Raw genomic sequence first — 20,121 nt, 5'->3', positions numbered from 1 at the left:
ATCTTTTTGGCACCAATATGTATTCAAATATCAATCTCAGGAAAAAAAAATCACAATTTATACCCTGGCCAATAAAAAGAACTCCCCCACTCACTGCTGTGCTCCTCTCTGCAGTTTATATTTGATAAATTTATTTCATTACACGTCACTTGGTTTGACTTCCTTTATAACCAGGTTTCTTTTCTTATAAAAACATTTGCAGAATCCAACATGCTTAAAAGTCAAGAAATTCTTCTAAATATAGATGTTTACATTTCAATGTAGGAGCTCATTTACAACACTTAGAAAAACTGAGTTCATGGAATGGCTTTAAAATTATAAATAAGAAAAACTATAGTCATAAAAACAATGAATACAATAACAAGTATTGATATCGGAAAAGCTTACAACTAGAATTATATATTTTTACAAAAAATCTTATTCTGTTCACATTATATAATGGTAATAAAGCCGCTGAGAGTTGAGGTAGAAGCGCAAACAAGATTTTTATAGATATTTCAGTGGGAGGAATTTAATAATTCCTGACTAGGACAAAGATGCAGCCACACCAAGACTAATCCAGGGTGGCGGCCCCTTTTAGGAAAAAGAAAACAGAACACTAGTACTTCATTAGGCTCACGTTAAATTGCACGAAGTAAAAATCGTACTGCCAAACTAGTATAAATTTATGCATTGCATAGCTAGAGACTGAAAAAGAAATCTGCACCTTCAAACTACTATTTCCCTTTTGTGGTTGCTAATTTTCATCCCGATACAGCCTTCTCTAGGAACAACTAGGGTGCCAAGTAAGGTAAAAGTGGAAAACAGATCCTTTCCCAAAAAACGGGACTTTCCCCTTTTCCACTAAATATAGCTTCTTCACCACTCTAATATGAAAGCTTTGATACAACAGGGAAACTTAAAATCCTGCAGGAAGTTTTGTTATTCTAAAAGTGAGTACGTCAGGACAGCCATTTTACAACCTTCATTTCCAAACACCTATTACACCATACATCTTGCAATTTTAAAAGTATCTTTTTTTTAGGGTAAAAGAAGTACCATTTACGCATTCATCATTTAAGTCATTACTGTTTCAAAGGACAGTTATTAAGCTTCTTAATACAGCTGTCAAAATCAATTTGTAGATAGCCTCCAATTTCAATTTTCTACATTTACATCTACTGATAGACCAACCTGATTAGCGATTAAGATAACAGACTTAAACTGTAAGCAATCCTTGCAAAGTCCAGTTGATTTTTAAAATCAGTAAGCAACACGCGATCATTTTTAAAGAAAGCCATTCCGAAAATAGCTTGATTGTGGTGGCCGGTCTGCTCCTCAGCAGCTGTTCCCTGTTGCTTGTACGCATGGGAGTGCAGGTAGAAGTGCAAACCCCACAAACCCACGCCAAACCCGTACAGTCACAAACATTATGTAAACATGTCGTGAGGCCAAGAAGCCCCAAGGAGAAAGAATCGCCGGGAGAAAGAGATCGGCAAGCTGCATGTGAGGACGATGGGCGCTGTGTGCGGACGCGGGAGACCCGGGCAGAGGGGCCCAGGGCGCGACAAAGACTGGTCCATCTCGGGCAGCGCCGGCCAGCGCCCAGAACCAGTGGGAGGCTGCCGTCCCGGGGCAGCCGACTGCAGCGCTCAAGGGCCCTCAAACGCCACAGCTTAACAGGCGAGGCAAACGCTTCCCTGAGTATCAGATCATTCCCTTCCCGCCCCTTGTAACGGGCTCCCGCCGCCCCTGACGGGCTCCTCGGACACCTGAGGAGCCGCCGTCGCCTGCCCCCTACCCGGGTCCCGCAGGGCGCCTGGGCCGGCAGCTGTTGGGGTTAGAACCGCGCCGCCGCTGCCTCCCGGCTTCAAACGGCCGGGCGGGCACCGGGAGAGCGAGCGAGCCCAGCGTCTCTCCCGTAGGCGCGTCAGGCAGCTCGGAGCTCCCAGCCTCTACTGCCGCCCCTCCAGTTCGGGGCCGCGCACCCTCACGCCACCTACCCGGTCCCACACCATCCCAGAGGCCTCGGGCGCTCAGGCCTTCGGCCGAAGCGGCACTGCCTCCTGTCCGGGGCCTGAAATGGCTGCGGAACAAAGAGAATCTGGGCTCCACCGAGCGCCGGTCCGATTGGCCGGGGGGCGGAGCCCGCCGCGGGAACGTTCGGCGGCGGTCGCCTTGGCAACGGCGGCGGGGCTGGGAAAACTGCGGCCTCGGTCGGCTGGGCCTGTGGGCCTGCGTCCGGCAGCGCGCGGCAGTGCTTTCTAAGCGGGCTCTGTAGCTTCAGACCTCACCGGCCTGGCGCGGGGCTCACAAGTGCTCGCACTCCCTGCGGCCGGCGCGCTGACCGGAGCCTCTGGGTCTCGCACGCAGCAGCTGCAGACGCTGTCCTGCGCGGTGGGGCTGTGAGCAAAATGGCCCGCCAGTGTGGTTGCTCAGACTGTGCTGGGCCCTCCTAGGAGGATGGCCCTGCCCCAGCCTAACTTCTGTACCCCAGCATAACCTCCAAAGTAACAGCCGTGCCCTGGGAGCCTGTTCAACACTGAACATATCCCACAATAACACAGTTCCAGCGTCGCTGGTAAAAAGCAGAAATGGCTTCGGTAGGTAGATGCGGGTGGATGGCTGCCTGCTTAGTACAAAATAGGCTTTTGACGTGTGTTATATCTGGCGTATAAACTACTATGTAATTAAAATTCAGTGATTTATAAAATTTTTACGTCTCCAGGTGTGCAATCCTATAAAACTGTAGTTTCTTGCTCTTAGAAATAACAAGCCCTTCTCTCCCTAACCTGCCATCATGAGAAATTAAAATGTCCTCTATTTTCTGTACGGCAAATGATTCAAAATGGGAGTGGTGGACGTTTTTATACCCAATTGCAACAACGGTAATGAGATAAATATCAGTTCCCTTCCCTCAGATGATTCTTATATGTAACATTTACTGTATAAAAATACTTAAAATTTGCATAGCTAGCTGATTCTTATTTTCTAAGGTGATAATTCCGGTGATAATATTCCTCACATGATCAATATGAGTAGAAATACCAGCAGTTCCGACTATCTTACTGGAAGTGCTGTATATATTTTGAGAATACGTAACAGTTGTTGCCTTCCTGTCATAGTTTAGGTAAAATTGCAGTATATAATACTAGAAAATGTCTGTAAATTTTTACTAAGATAATTTATTTGTTCATCTAAACATGTTAACAGTTTTCATTTGAACTACAGTCATTTTGCAGGAACAACTAGTTTATTTAACTTAAAATTTGAGACTAAAAGTACCATTTTTAAATTATTGGGAAATTGAACTTAGCAAGGAAAATATTATAGATAACTAAAATACTCATGATTTCAACATGTTCTAATGTTAATTTGATAGTAATTGAATACAGTAGTGTATATCAAAAAGAGCCCCCCCCCAAATAGGAGTGGATTACTAAGAACAAAAATGTAATATAAACTTTCCTAAATGGTAGTTTATCTGCAGGAAAATATACCCAGAAAAAGTGTATTTATCCAAATAACAAATGGCTTATTTCTGCATTTGAAAAGTTACATCGTGGACTAGGATCTGTACAAATCAGAGGATGTGTAGTATTTGCATTATTCTTTGCTAAAGGAAAAAACACAAATATTTCTAAAATCTAAAGGATTAGCAAATAATGACAGATGTAAATACTGCTGACTAAGCAATTAGTAGGAGTTCCTCTGATTAATAGTTTAGAAATAATTGAAATGAAGAAAAAGCAACATTATTTAGCCTAAGAGGATTTATTGGCCACAATCGTTTGAAAGAAAAAAATGTTGATTATCAGATGTTGTAAAATTGAGATTAAGCAAATTAAATATGTATTCTTTTGTAAAAATCAAAGTGAATGAAAATATTAATATAAAATAGTTCTATGTTGAATAGAGATTCTTACACATGTAGCCTTTTTGTCTCTTCTAGGTCAAATTAAAAATACATGTTTTAAAGAGTAAATCTTATCATTAACAAGGATTTATTAACATGGCTTATTTTATTTTTCTTTGCACCGTTTGCACATATAATAGCAGCTATCCAGTAGTATTTTCTCTTTATACCTAAATATGCTCATGTGGTAAAACTTTGAAGAATTATTGATAATTTTTAAATGACAAAAATGAAGTTAAAAATTATAAACTTTGTTTTTACCTTTAAAACATAGATACCTTATATTTTAAATTTCTGTATTAATTTTATTTTCTCAGGTGAAAAATTTACCAAGATAAAAATAAAAACATGTTAGAAGTTACAAAATAGCATCTGAGGAAGAAAACATGCCTATAAGCTTTCACCTAGGAATGACAAGATGCTTATTTTGTCAGGTGTAGCATTGTCAAAACAAGTGTGGAGCTTGCAGGCAGAGGACCTATATGCAGACGCTGGCTTTACCACTTATGAATGCTTTTGGTTCAGTCTTTCTGAGCTTCACTTTCTTTTGTCTGAAACGAGATTAAGTAAGATAAGTTACATAAAGAACTCATGAGCAGAGTGCAGGGCAGGTTGTTAGAGGGCAGTGAATGAAAGTATTACTAGACATTAATATAAATCAAAGATGTTTGAGAAGGAGGAATGATTATTGAAAAAGTAGGTCTGGAAGTTCAAAAATTGTTAAATAAATATCTTTAATAGGCAATTGTTGGTGAGTATATAGAAACCTGGTAAGATAAGTAATTTTTAAATGCAGCCAAGCTTCTAAAATAGAACAAGCCTGGGCGCAGTGGCTCACGCCTGTAATCCCAACACTTTGGGAGGCCGAGGTGGGCAGATTACCTGAGGTCAGGAGTTTGAGACCAGCCTGGCCAACACGGTGAAACCTCGTCTCTACTAAAAATACAAAAATTAGCTGTGTGTGGTGGTGAGCTTCTGTAATCCTAGCTACTCAGGAGGCTTAGGCAGGAGAATCGCTTGAACCCGGGAGGCAGAGGTTGCAGTAAGCCAAGATCACACCATTCATTTGCACTCCAGCCTGGGTGACAGAGCAAGGCTTTGTCTCAAAAATAAATGAAAAAATAAAAATAAATAAATAAAAAAAATAGAATAGAATCTTCTAAAATATTGTTTCCATTTATACTTCTGGAAAGACAATTATTTCACATTATGTAGTTTAAAGAATTGCCTTACACTGAAACATCTTCAGGTTGACATTATGAAAAAAAGTTTCAGTAATTATTTAGAAGAATTTAATTCAAATATTGAAGAGGACAACTGTAGTCAATATTCAGAAATGTATAAATAATCTACAGGCATTTCTCATTTAAAGTAAGCCCAATATATAAAGTTTGAATTCTTAAAAATGATAAATTAGGGAGTTATGAGTTGGGAAAAATTAACTTCAAAGCTCCTTTAAGTATTAACATGTCCTAGTGATTATAATACGATTCTGCTTATAAAAAGGTCTACTTAGACTTCCAGTTTTGGGAAGATGGAGTAGATATACTTGTCCCTATTCCTCCCACTAAGTATAATGAAAAATTCTGAACATTACATATGAAGCAAACATAAAAGTCTCCAAATGGTGGAAAAAAGACAGATCAACTAGAGACCTTGGGACCCAAGGAACAACATGATGGTTAATTCCCTATGTTTACTTTTTGCTTTAGATACACCAGACTTGAAACTTTAGATATCAGCAACCTGGAAACACCAATGGCACAGACAAAAAAAGCCCCAATCAAAACACTGCTCCAGCTGAAGGGCCAGAAAAGGAGTATAGCAGACAGAGAACTTTTTGACAATAAATGCATACTCTAGGCAACTACAGACAGAATTGTGACCCCATCCTACTCATGTCAGCAAAGTCCTAGTGGAGAGCATAGACCCCTACCCTCACCAGACTATTAGGTAGTTTAAAGAATTGCCTTACACTGAAACATCTTCAGGTTGGCATTATGGAAAAATATTAAGTAATTATTTAGAGGTGTCCTAACCCCTCCTTCCCAGGGTGGTGTCGGAGAAGGTCAAATAAAGAACCAGTACTTTCATCATCATACGTCAGTAATAAGGAGTCTCCCATCCTGGGTGTCAGTGAAGGCCAAATGAGGAACTTGGATATCTCCTCCAACTTGGCCTGCTCCCCACACCCACTTCCCCTGCCAGTACCATGTTAGAAAAAGCCAGCTAAAAGAGATTTTAATGAGATTCAAAACCTCATAAATATCCCATATGTCCAGGTTTTATGAAAATCACTCATGATATATATCAAGAACTAGGAAGATCTCAAACGATATGAAAAAAGACCATTAATAAATGACAAAACCAAGAAGACAAATATGTTAGAATTATCTGACAAAGATGTAAAAAAATTATCTAACAAAGATGTTAAAAAATAAAAATGCTTCAGTGAGCAACTACAAAAACACTTGACACAAATGAAAAAATAGGAAGTCTCATTAGATAAGTAGAAGACATAAAGAAAAACCAAATGGAAATTTTAGAACTGAAAAATACAATAATCAAAATTAAAAACTAAATGAGTTGAATAACAGAACGAAGGAGACAAAGGAATAAATCAAGGAACTTGAAGATAGAAGAACAGAAATTATCCGCTCTAACAAAAGAGAGAAAATAGACTAAAAAGAGCAGATTCTCATGGAACTAAGTGACTACAACAAAAGATGTAACATTCATGAAATCAGAGTCCTAGAGGGAGAAAAGAAAGAGGGTAAGGCTAAAAATACTCAAATAAATAATGTCTGAAAACTTCTGAAATTTGGTGAAAGACATAAACCTACAGATTCAAGAAGCTGAGTGAGTTTTTAACAAAGGAGCCAAAACAGTTAAATGGGAAGAAGGTAGTTATTTTTTAACAAATAGTGCTGAAACAACAGGGTATTCACATGCAAAAGAATAAAGTTGGACGTCTGCTTCACACCATATATAAAAATTAACTCAAAATGGATCATAGAACAAAATCTAAGTGCTAAAACTATAAAATTATCAGAAGTAAACATGGAAGTAAAGTTTTGTGACCTGGAGTTAGGAAAAGACTTACATATGACACCAAAAACACAAGCAACAAAAGAAAAAGTAAGTAAGTTGGATTTCATCAAAATTTTAAACTTTCATGCTTCAAGTGGCACCACCAAGAAAGAAAATGAAAAGACAACACATGGAATGGGAGAAAATATTTGCAAATCACATATACAATAAGAGATTTATATTTAGTATAGATAAAAACTCTTATACCTCAATAATAAAAAACAACCTAATTAAAAATGGAGAAAGGATCTGTATAGACATTTCTTCAAATAAGATATACAAATGACGAATATGCTTATGAGAAGAAGCTCAACATCATTAGCTACTAGGGAAATGCAAATCAAAACAAGGAGACACCACTTCACACTCATTAGAATATCTATAACATGAAGTACAGGTAACAGGTATTGGGGAGGATATGGAGAAATTGGAACCCCCATACACTGCTGGTGGGAATGTAAAATGCTACAGCTGCTCTGGAAAACAGTGTGGCAGTTCCTCAAACAATTAAATATAGAGTTACTCTATGACTCAGGAATTCTACTCCAAATAAAAGAAAACATATGTCTACACAAAAAGTGGTACAAAAAGCAGGATTATTTGTAATTATTTGTAATATCCAAAAAGTGGTACAACTCGAATGTTCATCAATTGATTAATGAATAAACAAAATATAGTATGTGTGTGTGTGTGTGTGTATATATATATACAATGGACTATTAATTGGTACTAAAAAGGAATAAAGTGCTAATACATGCCAGAGTATGACTCAACCTTGAAAGCATTATGCTTTAAGTAAAAGAAGCCAGTTACAAAAGCCACATGTTACATGATTATGTGAAAGTCTAAAATAAGCAAATATATAGAGACAAAGTATGTCAGTGGTTTCCAAGGGTCAGGAGGGGAAATAGTGATTACTAATAGGTATAGGGTTTCTTTTCTAGGTGATTAAAGTGTTCTAAAATTAGATAGTGGAGGTTACACAATGTTGGGAATCTAAAAACCACTGAATTATAAACTTTAAAAGGGTGAGTTTTATGGTTAAAAATTATATGTCAATAAAGCTGTTACTAAAAAAAAGACAAATGAAACCTAATAGGATAAACTCAAAGATATTTCATGCCAAGATGTATCATTCAACTTTTGAAAACTAAGAGCATAGAAAAAAATTGTTAAAAGCAGAGTGCAAGAAATGACACCTTACTTGTAAGGGAAAAGCAATTTGAATGACAGTGGATCTCACATCAGAAACCATGGACTCCATAAGGAAGTGACACAACATCTTTCAAGTGCTGAGAGGAAAAAACTGTCAACCCAAATCTAATATCCAGCAAAAAAAATCCTTTAGGAATGGAGGGGGAAATAATGATGTCCTCAGATGAAGGGAAACTAAGAGATTTTGTCACTAGCAGTTTTTTTCTAAAAGCATGACTACAGAAATTTCTTTAAACAAAAAGGAAATTATGAAAGAAAGAATATTGGAACATTAAGTGCAAAGAAAAAACACATTAAGTAAAAATATGAGTCAATATAATAGGCTTCCCTTCTCTTGAGGGATTAAAGCAGAAATTTTAACATCTGATTTGGTAGAGAGAATACTTAGGACAATCATATTATAAAAGAAAAAAGATAAGGAACTATAAAGGGAAATAAGGTTTGTACACTTCACTTGAACTGGCAAAATTACACCACAAGTACACGAGGATAGGTTTGATATCGATATTGACTTAGTCCACTTATGCTGTTATATCACAATACCTGAGACAGTAATTTAGAATAAACTGAAATTTATTTTCTCACAGTTCTGGAAACTGGGAAGTCCTAGATCAAGGCATCGGCATCTGTTGTCTGCTGAAGACCCTCTTGTTGCATGAAGCCTCTTTTATAAGGGCCTTAATAACATTAATGAGGAAGAACTTTCATGACTTAATTACCTCTTAAAAACTTTACTACCTAATACCATCACATTTGCAATGCCTGAATTTTGGAAGGGACACATTTAAACCATAGCAAATATATGAAAAATTTTAAGTTATAAAAATATGTATAATTTTAATACCTAAAGCAACTAGTAAAAAAGAAATAGATACACTCAAAAACAAAAATTAATATGGAATTCTAAAATGTAACCCACAGGAAGTAACCCACAAGACGATAAGGAAAAGAAAACAGAGAAATGAAAAACAGAGAGAATAGACAGAAAACAAAATATAAAATAACTGATTTAAGCTCTAACATATCTGTAATTACATTCAACATATTGGAAAAAAGGATTGTTGGAGGTGGGTGGCAAGATGGCCGAATAGGAAGAGCTCCGGTCTGCAGCTCCCAGCGAGATCAACGCAGAAGGTGGGTGATTTCTGCATTTTCAACTGAGGTATCTGGCTCATCTCATTGGGACTGGTTAGATAGTGGGTGCAGCCCACGGAGGACGAGTTGAAACAGGATGGGGCGTTGCCTCACCCAGAAAGTGCAAGGGGTCGGGCAACTCCCTCCCCTAGTCAAGGGAAGCCGTGAGGAATGGTACATTCTGGCCCAGATACTATGCTTTTCCCACAGTCTTTGCAACCCGCAGACCGGGAGATTCCCTTAGCTCCCTACACCACCAGGGCCCTGGGTTTCACGCACAAATCTGCGTGGCCATTTGGGCAGACACTGAACTAGCTGCAGGAGTTCTTTTTTCATACCCCAGTGACGCCTGGAATACCAGTGAGACTAAAGTGTGCACTCCCCTGGAAAGGGGGCCGAAGCCAGGGAGTCAAGTGGTCTAGCTCAGTGGATCCCACCCCCACAGAACCCAGCAAGCTAATACTCACTGGCTTGAAATTTTGCTGCCAGCACAGCAGTCTGAAGTAGACCTGGGATGCTTAAGCTTGGTAGGGAGGGGTGTCTGCCATTACTGAGGCTTCAGTACATGGTTTTCCCCTCACAGTGTAAACAAAGCCTCGGGGAGGTTCGAACTCGGCGGAGCCCACCGCAGCTTGGCAAAGCCGCGGTAGCCAGACTGCCTCTCTAGATTTCTCCTCTCTGAGCAGGGCATCTCTGAAAGAAAGGCAGCAGCCCCAGTCAGGGGCTTATAGATAAAATTCCCATCTCCCTGGGATGGAGAACCTGGGGGAAGGAGCGGCTATGGGTGCAGCCTTAGCAGACTTAAACCTTCCTGCCTGTGGGCTCTGAAGAGAGCAGCGAATCTTTCAGCACAGTGCTGGAGCTCTGCTAAGGGACAGACTGCCTCCTCAAGTGGGTTCCTGACCCTCGTGCCTCCTGACTGGGAGACACCTCCCAGCAGGTGTCAACAGACACCTTTGCAGGAGAGCTCCAGCTGGCATCTGGCAGGTTCCCCTCTGGGATGAAGTTTCCAGAGGAAGGAAAAGGCAGCAATCTTTGCTGTTCTGCAGTCTCTGCTGGTGATACCCAGGCACACAGAATCTGGAGTGGACTTCCAGCAAACTCCAGCAAACCTGCAGCAGAGGGGCCTGACTGTAACAAACAGAAAGAAATAGCATCAACATCAACAAAAAGGACATCCACACAAAAACCCCATCCAAAGGTCGCCAACATCAAAGACCAAAGGTATATAAATCCACAAAGGTGAGGAAAAACCAGCGCAAAAAGGCTGAAAATTCCAAAAATCAGAATGCCTCTTCTCTTCCAAAGGATCACAACTCCTTGCCAGCAAGGGAACAAAACTGGACACAGAATGAATTTGACAAATTGGACAGAATAGGCTTCAGAGGGTGGGTAATAACAAACTCCTCCAAGCTAAAGGAGCATGTTCTAACCCAACACAAGGAAGCTGAGAACCTTGAAAAAAGGTTTGCTAACTAGAATAACCAGTTCAGAGAAGAATATAAATGACCTGATAGAGCTGAGAAACGCAGCATGAGAACTGCGTGAAGCATGCACAAGTATCAATAGCCGAATCAATCAAGCAGAAGAAAGGCTATCAGAGATTAAATATCAACTTAATGAAATAGAGTGTGAAGACAAGATTAGAGAAAAAAGAATGAAAAGGAACAAACAAAGCCTCCAAGAAATGTGGGACTAGGTGAAAAGACCAAACCTACATTTGATTGGTGTACCTAAAAGTGATGGGGAGAATGGAACGAAGTTGGAAAACACTCTTCAGGATATTATCCAGGAGAACTTCCCCAGCCTATCAAGACAAGGCAACATTCAAATTCAGGAAATACAAAGAACACCATGAAGATACTCCTCGAGAAGAGCAACCCCAAGACACATAATTGTCAGATTCACCACGGTTGAAATGAAGGTAAAAATGTTAAGGGCAGCCAGAGAGGAAGGTCAGGTTACCCACAAAGGGAAGCCTATCATGCTAACAGTGGATCTCTCTGAAGAAACACTACAAGCCAGGAGAGAGTGGGGGCTAATATCAACATTCTTAAAGCAAAGAATTTTCAACCCAGAAATTCATATCCAGCCAAACTAAGCTTCATAAGTGAAGGAGAAATAAAACCCTTTACAGACAATCTAATGCTAAGAGATTTTGTCACCACCAGGCCTACCTTACAAGAACTCCTGAAGGAAGCACTAAATATGGAAAGGAACAACTGGTACCAGCCACTGCAAAAACATACCAAATTGTAAAGACTATCAACACAATGAAGAAACTGCATCAACTAATAGGCAAAATAACCAGCTAGGATCAAATTCACACATAACAATATTAACCTTAAATGTAAATGGGCTAACTGCCACAATTAAAAGACACAGACTGGCAAATTGGATAGTCAAGACCCATTGGTGTGCTGTATTTAGGAGATCCATCTCACGTGCAATGACACACATAGTCTAGGGAACAATGAACAAGAAGAGCTAACTGTCCTAAATATACATGCACCCGATACAGGAGCACCCAGATTCATAAAGCAAGTTGTTAGAGACCTCCAAAGAGACTTAGACTCCCACACAATAATAGTGGGAGACTTTAACACCCAACTGTCAATATTGGACAGATCAACGAGACACAAAATTAACAAGGATATTCAGGACTTGAACTCAGCTCTGGACCAAGCAGAGCTAGTAGACATCTATAGAACTCTTCACCCCAAATCAACAGAATATATGTTCTTCTCAGCGCCACATCACACTTATTCTAAAATTGATCACATAATTGGAAGTAAAACACTCCTCAGCAAATGCAAAAGAACAGAAATCATAACAAGCAGTCTCTCAGACCACAGTACAATTAAATTAGAGCTCAGGATTAAGAAACTCACTCAAAACCACACAACTACATGGAAACTGAACAACCTGCTCCTGAATGACTACTGGGTAAATAATGAAATTAAGGCAGAAATAAGTTCTTGGAGACCAATGAGAATAAAAACACAATGTAGCAGAATCTCTGGAACGCAGCTGAAGCAGTGTTTAGAGGGAAATTTAGAGCACTAAATACCCACAGAAGAAAGTGGGAAAGGTCTAAAATCAACACTCTTAACAACACAATTAAAAGAGAAGAGGGGGCAGGCAGATTCAAAAGCTAGCTGAAGACAAGAAATAACTAGGATCAGGGTGGAACTGAGGGAGATAAAACACGAAAAACCCTTCAAAAAGTCAATGAATCCAGGAACTGGTTTTTTGAAAAGATTAACAAAATAGATGGACTGCTAGCTGGATTAATAGGGACCAAAGGAGAGAAGAATCCAATGGACACAATAGAGAATGATGGGATGTCACCACTGATCCCACAGAGATACAAACCACCGTCAGGGAATACTATAAACACCTCTGTATAAACTGGAAAGTCTGGAAGAATCGGATAAATTTCTGGATGCATGCACCCTCCCAGAACTAAACTGGGAGGAGATCGAATCCCTGAATAGACCAATGACAAGTTCTGAAATTGAGGTGGTAATTAATGGCCTGCCAACCAAGCAAAGCCCAGGACCAGACAGATTCACAGCCATATTCTACCAGGGGTGCAGAGAGGAGCTGGTACCATTCCTTCTGAAACTGTTCTGAACAATGGAAAAAGAGGGGCTCCTCCGTAGCTCATTTTATGAGGCCGGAACCATCCTGTTGCCAAGACCTGGCAGAGACACAACAGAAAAAGGAAATTTTGGGCCAATATCCCTGGTGAACATCGATGCGAAAATCTTCAATAAAATGCTGGTGGGCTGAGTTCAGCAGCACATCAAGAAGCTTATCCACCATGACTGGATCAACTTCATCCCTGGGGTGCAAGGCTGGTTCAAGATACGCAGGTCAATGAATGTGGTCTATCACATGGGCAGAGCCAGTGACAAAGGCCACATGATTGTCTTAGTGGATGTGGAGGGGGCCTTTGATAGAGTTTGGCACCCCTTCATGCTGGAAACTCTCAATAAACTAGGTATTGATCGAACGTATCTCCAAATAATGGGAGCTGTTTATGACAAACCCGCAGCCAATGTCATGCTGAATGGGCAGGGGCTGGAAGCATTACCTTTGAAAACCAGCACAAGACAGTGGTGCCCTCTCTCACCACTCCTATTCAATATAGTATTGGAAGTTCTGCCCAGGGCAATCAGGCAGGAGAAAGAAATGGGGGGTGTTCAGACAGGAAGAGAGGAAGTCAAATCGTCTCTGTTTGCAGAAGACATGATTGTGTATTTGGAAAACCCCATTGTCTCAACCCAAGATCTCCTTAGGCTGATGAGCAATTTCGGCAAAGTGTCAGGATACAAAATCAATGTGCAAAAATTACAGGCATTCCTATACACCGATAATAGACAAGCAGCAAACCAGTTCATGAGTGAAGTCCCATTCACAATTGCTACAAGCAGAGTAGAATATCTAGGAATACAATTTACAGGGGATGTGAAGGACCTCTTTGAGGAGTGCTGCAAGCCACTGCTCAAGGAGATAGGAGAGGACACAAATGGAGTGTTCCATGCTCATGGATGGGAAGAATCAATATTGTAGAAATGTTCATACTGCCTAAAGTAATTTATAGATTCAATGTTATCCCCATCAAGCTACCATTGACTTTATTCACAATTAGAAAAAAGCTACTTTAAATTTCATATGGAACCAAAAAGGAGCCCATATAGCCAAGATAATCCTAAGCAAAAAGAGCAAAGCTAGAGGCATCATGCTACCTGACTTCAAACTATACTACAAGGCTACAGTAACCAAAACTGCATGGTACTGGTACCAAAATAGATATATAGGCCAATGGAACAGAACAGAGACCTCAGAAATAATGCCACATATCTACAACCATCTGATCTTTGACAAACCTTGTAAAAACAAGCAATGGGGAAAGGATTCCCTATTTAATAAATGGTGTTGGGAAAAATGGCTAGCCATATGCAGAAAACTGAAACTGGACCCCTTCCTTACACCTTATACAAAATTAACTGAAGATGGACTAAAGACTTAAATGTAAGACCAAAAACCATAAAAACCCTAGAAGAAAACCTAGGCAATACCATTTAGGACATAGGCATGGGCAAAGACTTCATGTTTAAAACACCAAAAGCAATGGCAACAAAAGCTAAAATTGACAAATGGGATCTAATTAAACTAAGGAACTTCTGCACAGCAAAAGAAACTATCATCACAGTGAATAGGCAACCTACAGAATGGGAGAAAATTTTTGCAATCTATCCATCTGACAAAGGGTTAACATCCAGAATCTACAAGGAACTTAAACAAATTTACAAGAAAAAAGACAAACAACCCCACCAAAAAGTGGGCGAAGTATATGAACAGACACTTCTCAAAAGAAGACATTTATACAGCCAACAAACATATGAAAAAAAGCTCATCATCACTGGTCATTAGAGAAATGCAAATCAAAACCACAGTGAGATACCATCTCATGACAGTTAGAATACCCATCATTAAAAAATCAGGAAACAACAGATGCTGGAGAGGATGTGGAGAAATAGGAACAGTTTTACACTGTTGGTGGGAGTGTAAATTAGTTCAACCATTATGGAAGACAATGTGACAATTCCTCAAGGATGTAGAACAAGAAATACCATTTGACCCAGCAATCCCATTACTGGGTATATATCCAAAGGATTATAAATCATTCTACTGTAAAGACACATGCACACGTATGTTTATGGCAGCACTATTCACAAAAGCAAAGACTTGGAGCAGACTCAAATGCCCATCAATGATAGACTGGATAAAGAAAATATGGCACATATACACCATGTAATACTATGCAGCCATAAAAAGGATGAGTTCATGTCCTTTGCAGGGACATGGATGAAGCTGGAAACCATCATTCTCAGCAAACTAACACAGGAACAGAAAACCAAACACTGCATGTTCTCACTCATAAGTGGGAGTGGAACAATGAGAACACACGGACACAGGGAGGGGAACATCACCGCCTGTCTGAGGGTGGGGGACTCGGGGAGGGATAGCATCAGGAGAAATACCTAATATAGATGATGGGTTGATGGGTGCAGCAAACCACCATGGCATGTGTGTACCTATGTAATAAATCTGTACATTCTGCATATGTATCCCAGAACGTAAAGTATAATAAAAACAAACAAGCAAACAAAAAAACATAAATGATCTACAACATTGTATTTTGACTGGCAGAATGGATTAGAAAATATGAACCACGTATATGCTTTCTATAAGAAACTCACTTCAAGTATAACAACATAGGCAAGTGGAAAGTAAAAGAATGAAAAAAAGATATGTGATGTAATAATTAACCAAAAGAAAGTAGGAGTGGCTATGTTGATATCACATACAGCATATTGCAGAGCAAAGAAAAGTACTAGAGTCAAGGAGAGATATTATATAATAATATAGGGTCAACCCACCAAAAAGACAGCAATTGTAAATGTGTCTGCACCAAATAACAGCTTCAAACTAGTGAAACAGGAAAAGTCCTGTGGTTCCCCTCTCAGGGCATGTGATGTGGGTGTGGCTCGCTTCCTCAGTTCCCTGCTGGTCAAATCTCTAGGGAGCATACAGATGGGCAAGCTATCGGCCTACAACCCCATGGTAGTGTCTAGGGGTGAATGTTTCCACCTGAACCCCCAGTGGGCATGTGTTACAGTGTGCTCTTTTAGTTTAGCCGTCCATAGGTGGCATCGGTTAGCTCAATTAGGCCCCTGCCTTATCTCAAAGACAGAGGGCTTTCTGTATCCTAGGGTTCTTGCCTCAGTGTACCAAAATAATCAGATCACACATGGGCTTGGAGAATGTGTGCAAGGTTTTATTGAGTGGGAAGCTTTCAGCAGATGGGGGAGCCAGAAGGGAGACAGTTTTCTCTTGAAGTCGGAGTGCTCGGCGGCCCAGGGTCTCCATCGACTGCCATGGCCAAACTCTGCCTCGTTCTGCTGGTTGATGCTATGCCAGCACCTGTCATGTGCTCTTCTTCCAGCATGATCCCCTCGCCATCCTCTCGCCATCCAGCTGCTTGTGTGCCTCCCTGCTCGAGTCTCGAGAGTTTTTATAGGCACAAGATGGGGGTGTGGTGGACCAGGGTGGTCTTGGGCAATGTAACATTTGGGTGCGGAGTCAGGAGTGCCTGTCCTCACCTAGGTCCATGGGCACAGGGCCAGCAGTTAAGCCCTTGCCAGGGACCTGCCCTTCCCTTCCCAGTACTTCCCTGCCCCTTTCTGTATTGCTAGGTGAACTGATAGTACTAATACGAGAAATAGGCAAATCCACAATTATAGTTAGGGACTTCAGCACCTCTTAGTAGTTTATAGAACAACTAGATGAAAAATCAGCAACTCAACAATACCATCAACCGAAAGGCTTTAATCAACATTTATAAAATACTCTATCCAACAACAGCAGACTTAACATTCTTTTCAAGTGTTAATGGAACAAATGTCAAGATAGACCATATCCTTTTACAAAAGAAAGCTCAATAAATTTCAAAGAATTGAAATTATATAGTGTGTTCTTTTACCATAAGAAAATGAAACTAGAAATCAATAACAGCAAAATGTTCTCCAAACATTTGTAAACTAAACAACACACTTCCAAATAATCTATGGGCCAAATAAGTCTGAAGGGAAATTTAAAAATATGTTGAACTGAATCAAAATGAAAATATATAAAATTTTATGACACAGCTAAAACAGGGCTATAAGGGAAATTTATAGCATATGTTAGGTTAAACTTAAGTGCATTTATTAGAAATGATGAAAAATCTCAAACCAATAATCTAAGACAATAAATGTAATATCTCTTTACTGTCTCCTTTTTATAATTGTCTTAGATATTTCCTCTAAATACATTTAGAATCACATCAGATAATGTAAGTTTTCAGCAATTAAACGTAATTTAGAAAACTCAAGGGCCAGGCTTGGTGGCTCATGCCTGTAATCCCAGCATTTTGGAAGGCTGAGACAGGCGGATCACGAGGTCAGGAGTTCAAGACCAGCCTAGCCAACATGGCGAAACCCTGTCTCTACTAAAAATACAAAAATTAGCCGAGCATGGTGGTGGGCTGTAATTCCAGCTACTCAGGAGAGGAGGCTGAGGCAGGAGAATTACTTGAACCTGGGAGGTGGAGGTTGCAGTGAGACAAGATGGTGCCATTGCACTCCAGCCTGGGTGACAAGAGCAAGACTCCTCCATCTCAAAAAAAAAAAAAAAAAAAAAAAAAAAAAAAAAAAAAAGGAAAAGAAAAGAAAACTCAAGAGAAGGGAAGCCTGTTGTATTTAACCATATTTTTGAGTAAAGCATTTTTTCTTGGTTATCAATGTTCCTAAATTCCTCCTTTTATAATGTAATTTCTGTTTAGTTTTTTTTTTAGCCATTCTTTTAAAAGAAGTCTGCTAGTGACAAAATCTTAGTTTCCCTTCATCTGAGAATGCCATGATTTCCCCTTCCCACCTCAAGAACCTAGAAAAAGAAAGAAAAACCAAAAGCAAGTGAAGAAACAGAAATAATAAAGGTAGAAACAGAAATTAATGAAGTTAAAAACAGAGAGAAAAATCAATGAAACAAAAAGCTTCTTTGGAAAAAAATTAAAATCAATAAATGTCCATCTCTTTTTCTTATGAAAAAGAAAGAAGAGAGAAGACATGAATTACCAAACTCAAGGATGAAATAGAGGATATCACACAAACCCTCTAGATATCAAAAAGATGATATGGGAATAGTAAGAGCAATTCTGCACACAAAAATCTGACAACTTAGATGAAATGGATCAATTCCTTAAAAAGTACAAATGACTATAATTTGCCCAACATGAAACAGATAATTTTAATTACATAACTATTATATAAATGTAACTATTAAGATAATTGAATTTATAATTTTAAAACTTCCTGAAAATAAATATCAAGGCCTGGGTGGTTCACTGGAGAATTCTACCAAACATTTAAAGAATTAACATCAATTACGTAACTTTTCCAGAAAAATAAGAGAGGAGGGAGCATTTCCCAATTCATTTTATGTGGCTACTTTCACCCTGCTATCAAAACCATACAAAGACAACATAAAAAGGAAATCTCCACGTCAATATATAATGAACATGAACTCAAAAATTCTTAACAAAATGCTAGCAAATAGAATTCAGCAATATATAAAAAGAATTACATACCATGAAAAAGTGATTTTTTTTTTTCATGGATGCAAGTCGAATCCAATATTCAAAAATCAGTCAACATCATTAGCCATTAAAGAAATGCAAATTAAACCACAATAAGACATCACTACACATCTATCTGAATGTCTGGAATTTAAAAAATAAGTGACAGCACAAAATCTGGCAAGAATTCAGAGAAACTGAATCACTTATACATTGCTGTTGGGAAAAAAATGAAACGTGATTACCCTTTGACGTAGCCATTGTTAGAAGAGTTATCAAAGAAATGAAAACTTAATTTTACAGAAAACCTGTACATGAGTGTTTATAGCAGTTTTATTTATAATATCTAAAAACTGGAAACAACCCAGATATTTTTCAATGAATGAATAGTTAAAGGAAGTATGGTACATCCATAACCAAGAAATACTACTCAGAAATAGAAAACAGAAAAACAATTGATACAACAACCCAGATAAATCCCTAAAGAATTTTAAGGGAAAAAGAGCCAATCCATGGTTCCCCTAGCAAAGGCCATTCCCTCTGCATTATGTCCCTCTAGCCTTCTCTCTCCTGACACCTTCAACCTCAAGTGACACATATTACCAATTTACTATTTAATCTCCTTCCTTTTGCATCTTCACAATACAACTCTGATTTCTTTTTTTCTTCTTTAAGAAGTAGTGAGCACAAGGGTTAAAGGCAAAGCATTAATGCTCAGTGTATCTAGGTTTAAATCTTGGCTTTGCCATCATGGAGACGTCAATTGGCCTTTGGAAGCCTTGGTTTCCTCATCTGTCTGATAAGAATAATAATAGTACCTATCTTCTAAGGCTGTTGAGAGGATTAAATGAGCCTATGCATATAATGAGCTTGTCACAGTGCCTAGCTCAAAGTAAGCACTCAACTAAATACCAACTATGATTATTTTTATTGCTTGGGATGATTAATAATTTGTTCTAGGAGAATTGAAAATAATGCCAATTCTACTATCATTATTAACAGTATAGCCAAAATTGAGGAATGCAAACTTTTTTCTTTAGAAATGTCTCAGTATTGATAAATGTTTTGAGTGTCTGTGTTACAGTTTAGTAAAAATAAAGATGAGTTGGGCATATTGATTAATCCCAACAAAGCAAAACTAGTGGCAAATAATGGCAAATCTTAATGAGAATGCTATCTAAAGGTATCTCAAATGTAGATCTTTTGTTGAAAGGCATGGGGGTAAAAGACTGAGTTAGTCTTCTCTTATCTCTTTATGATATTAATCGGGGTTAAAAATCAATTTTCTTCTATTGCCTGCATTCTTCACCCACCCCCCAAGTTCTTTTTCTTCTGTTCGTTTTTGTCTATGCCTTTGATTTTGGTGGCTTTTTAAAAATATCTGGTGAGGCTTGGTTCTCCATTCAGAAATATTTAAGAGTAAGGCACCGAAAAGCTGATTGGAAGCTCTGTTGTAATGAGGAACTTGTAGACAGGTGGGCAACTCTTGAGGGATGTGGGACAGTAAGATAGCTTTTGTGTTGAATGACTTTCTGGGTCTCCATAGAAGGCTCTTCTGATGTCTTGATTGGGAGGAATAAAAAGGATTCCTTGTGTCCTG

General features: G+C 39.0%; 1 protein-coding gene and 1 long non-coding RNA gene across 2 annotated transcripts in view; one reads left to right on the top strand and one right to left on the bottom strand.

Annotated features, from left to right (window-relative positions):
* TNPO1 (transportin 1) overlaps window positions 1–2,074 on the bottom strand; it is a 98,853-nt gene extending 96,779 nt beyond the window's left edge. The window contains exon 1 of the mRNA XM_015140266.3: window positions 1,983–2,074. Coding sequence (XP_014995752.2) covers window positions 1,983–1,997 — 15 coding nt within the window. The 5' untranslated portion in view covers window positions 1,998–2,074. The remainder of the gene's footprint in view (window positions 1–1,982) is intronic.
* Window positions 2,075–2,186: 112 nt separating this feature from the next.
* The window catches only part of LOC106998804 (uncharacterized), a 123,248-nt gene continuing 105,313 nt past the window's right edge, over window positions 2,187–20,121 (top strand). The window contains exon 1 of the long non-coding RNA XR_013418377.1: window positions 2,187–2,582. This is a non-coding gene — a long non-coding RNA (uncharacterized LOC106998804). The remainder of the gene's footprint in view (window positions 2,583–20,121) is intronic.

This window comes from Macaca mulatta, chromosome 6 (genome assembly GCF_049350105.2).
Source record: "Macaca mulatta isolate MMU2019108-1 chromosome 6, T2T-MMU8v2.0, whole genome shotgun sequence".
Classification (NCBI taxonomy): domain Eukaryota; kingdom Metazoa; phylum Chordata; class Mammalia; order Primates; family Cercopithecidae; genus Macaca; species Macaca mulatta.
This window is presented reverse-complemented; position numbering and strand designations above follow the sequence as displayed.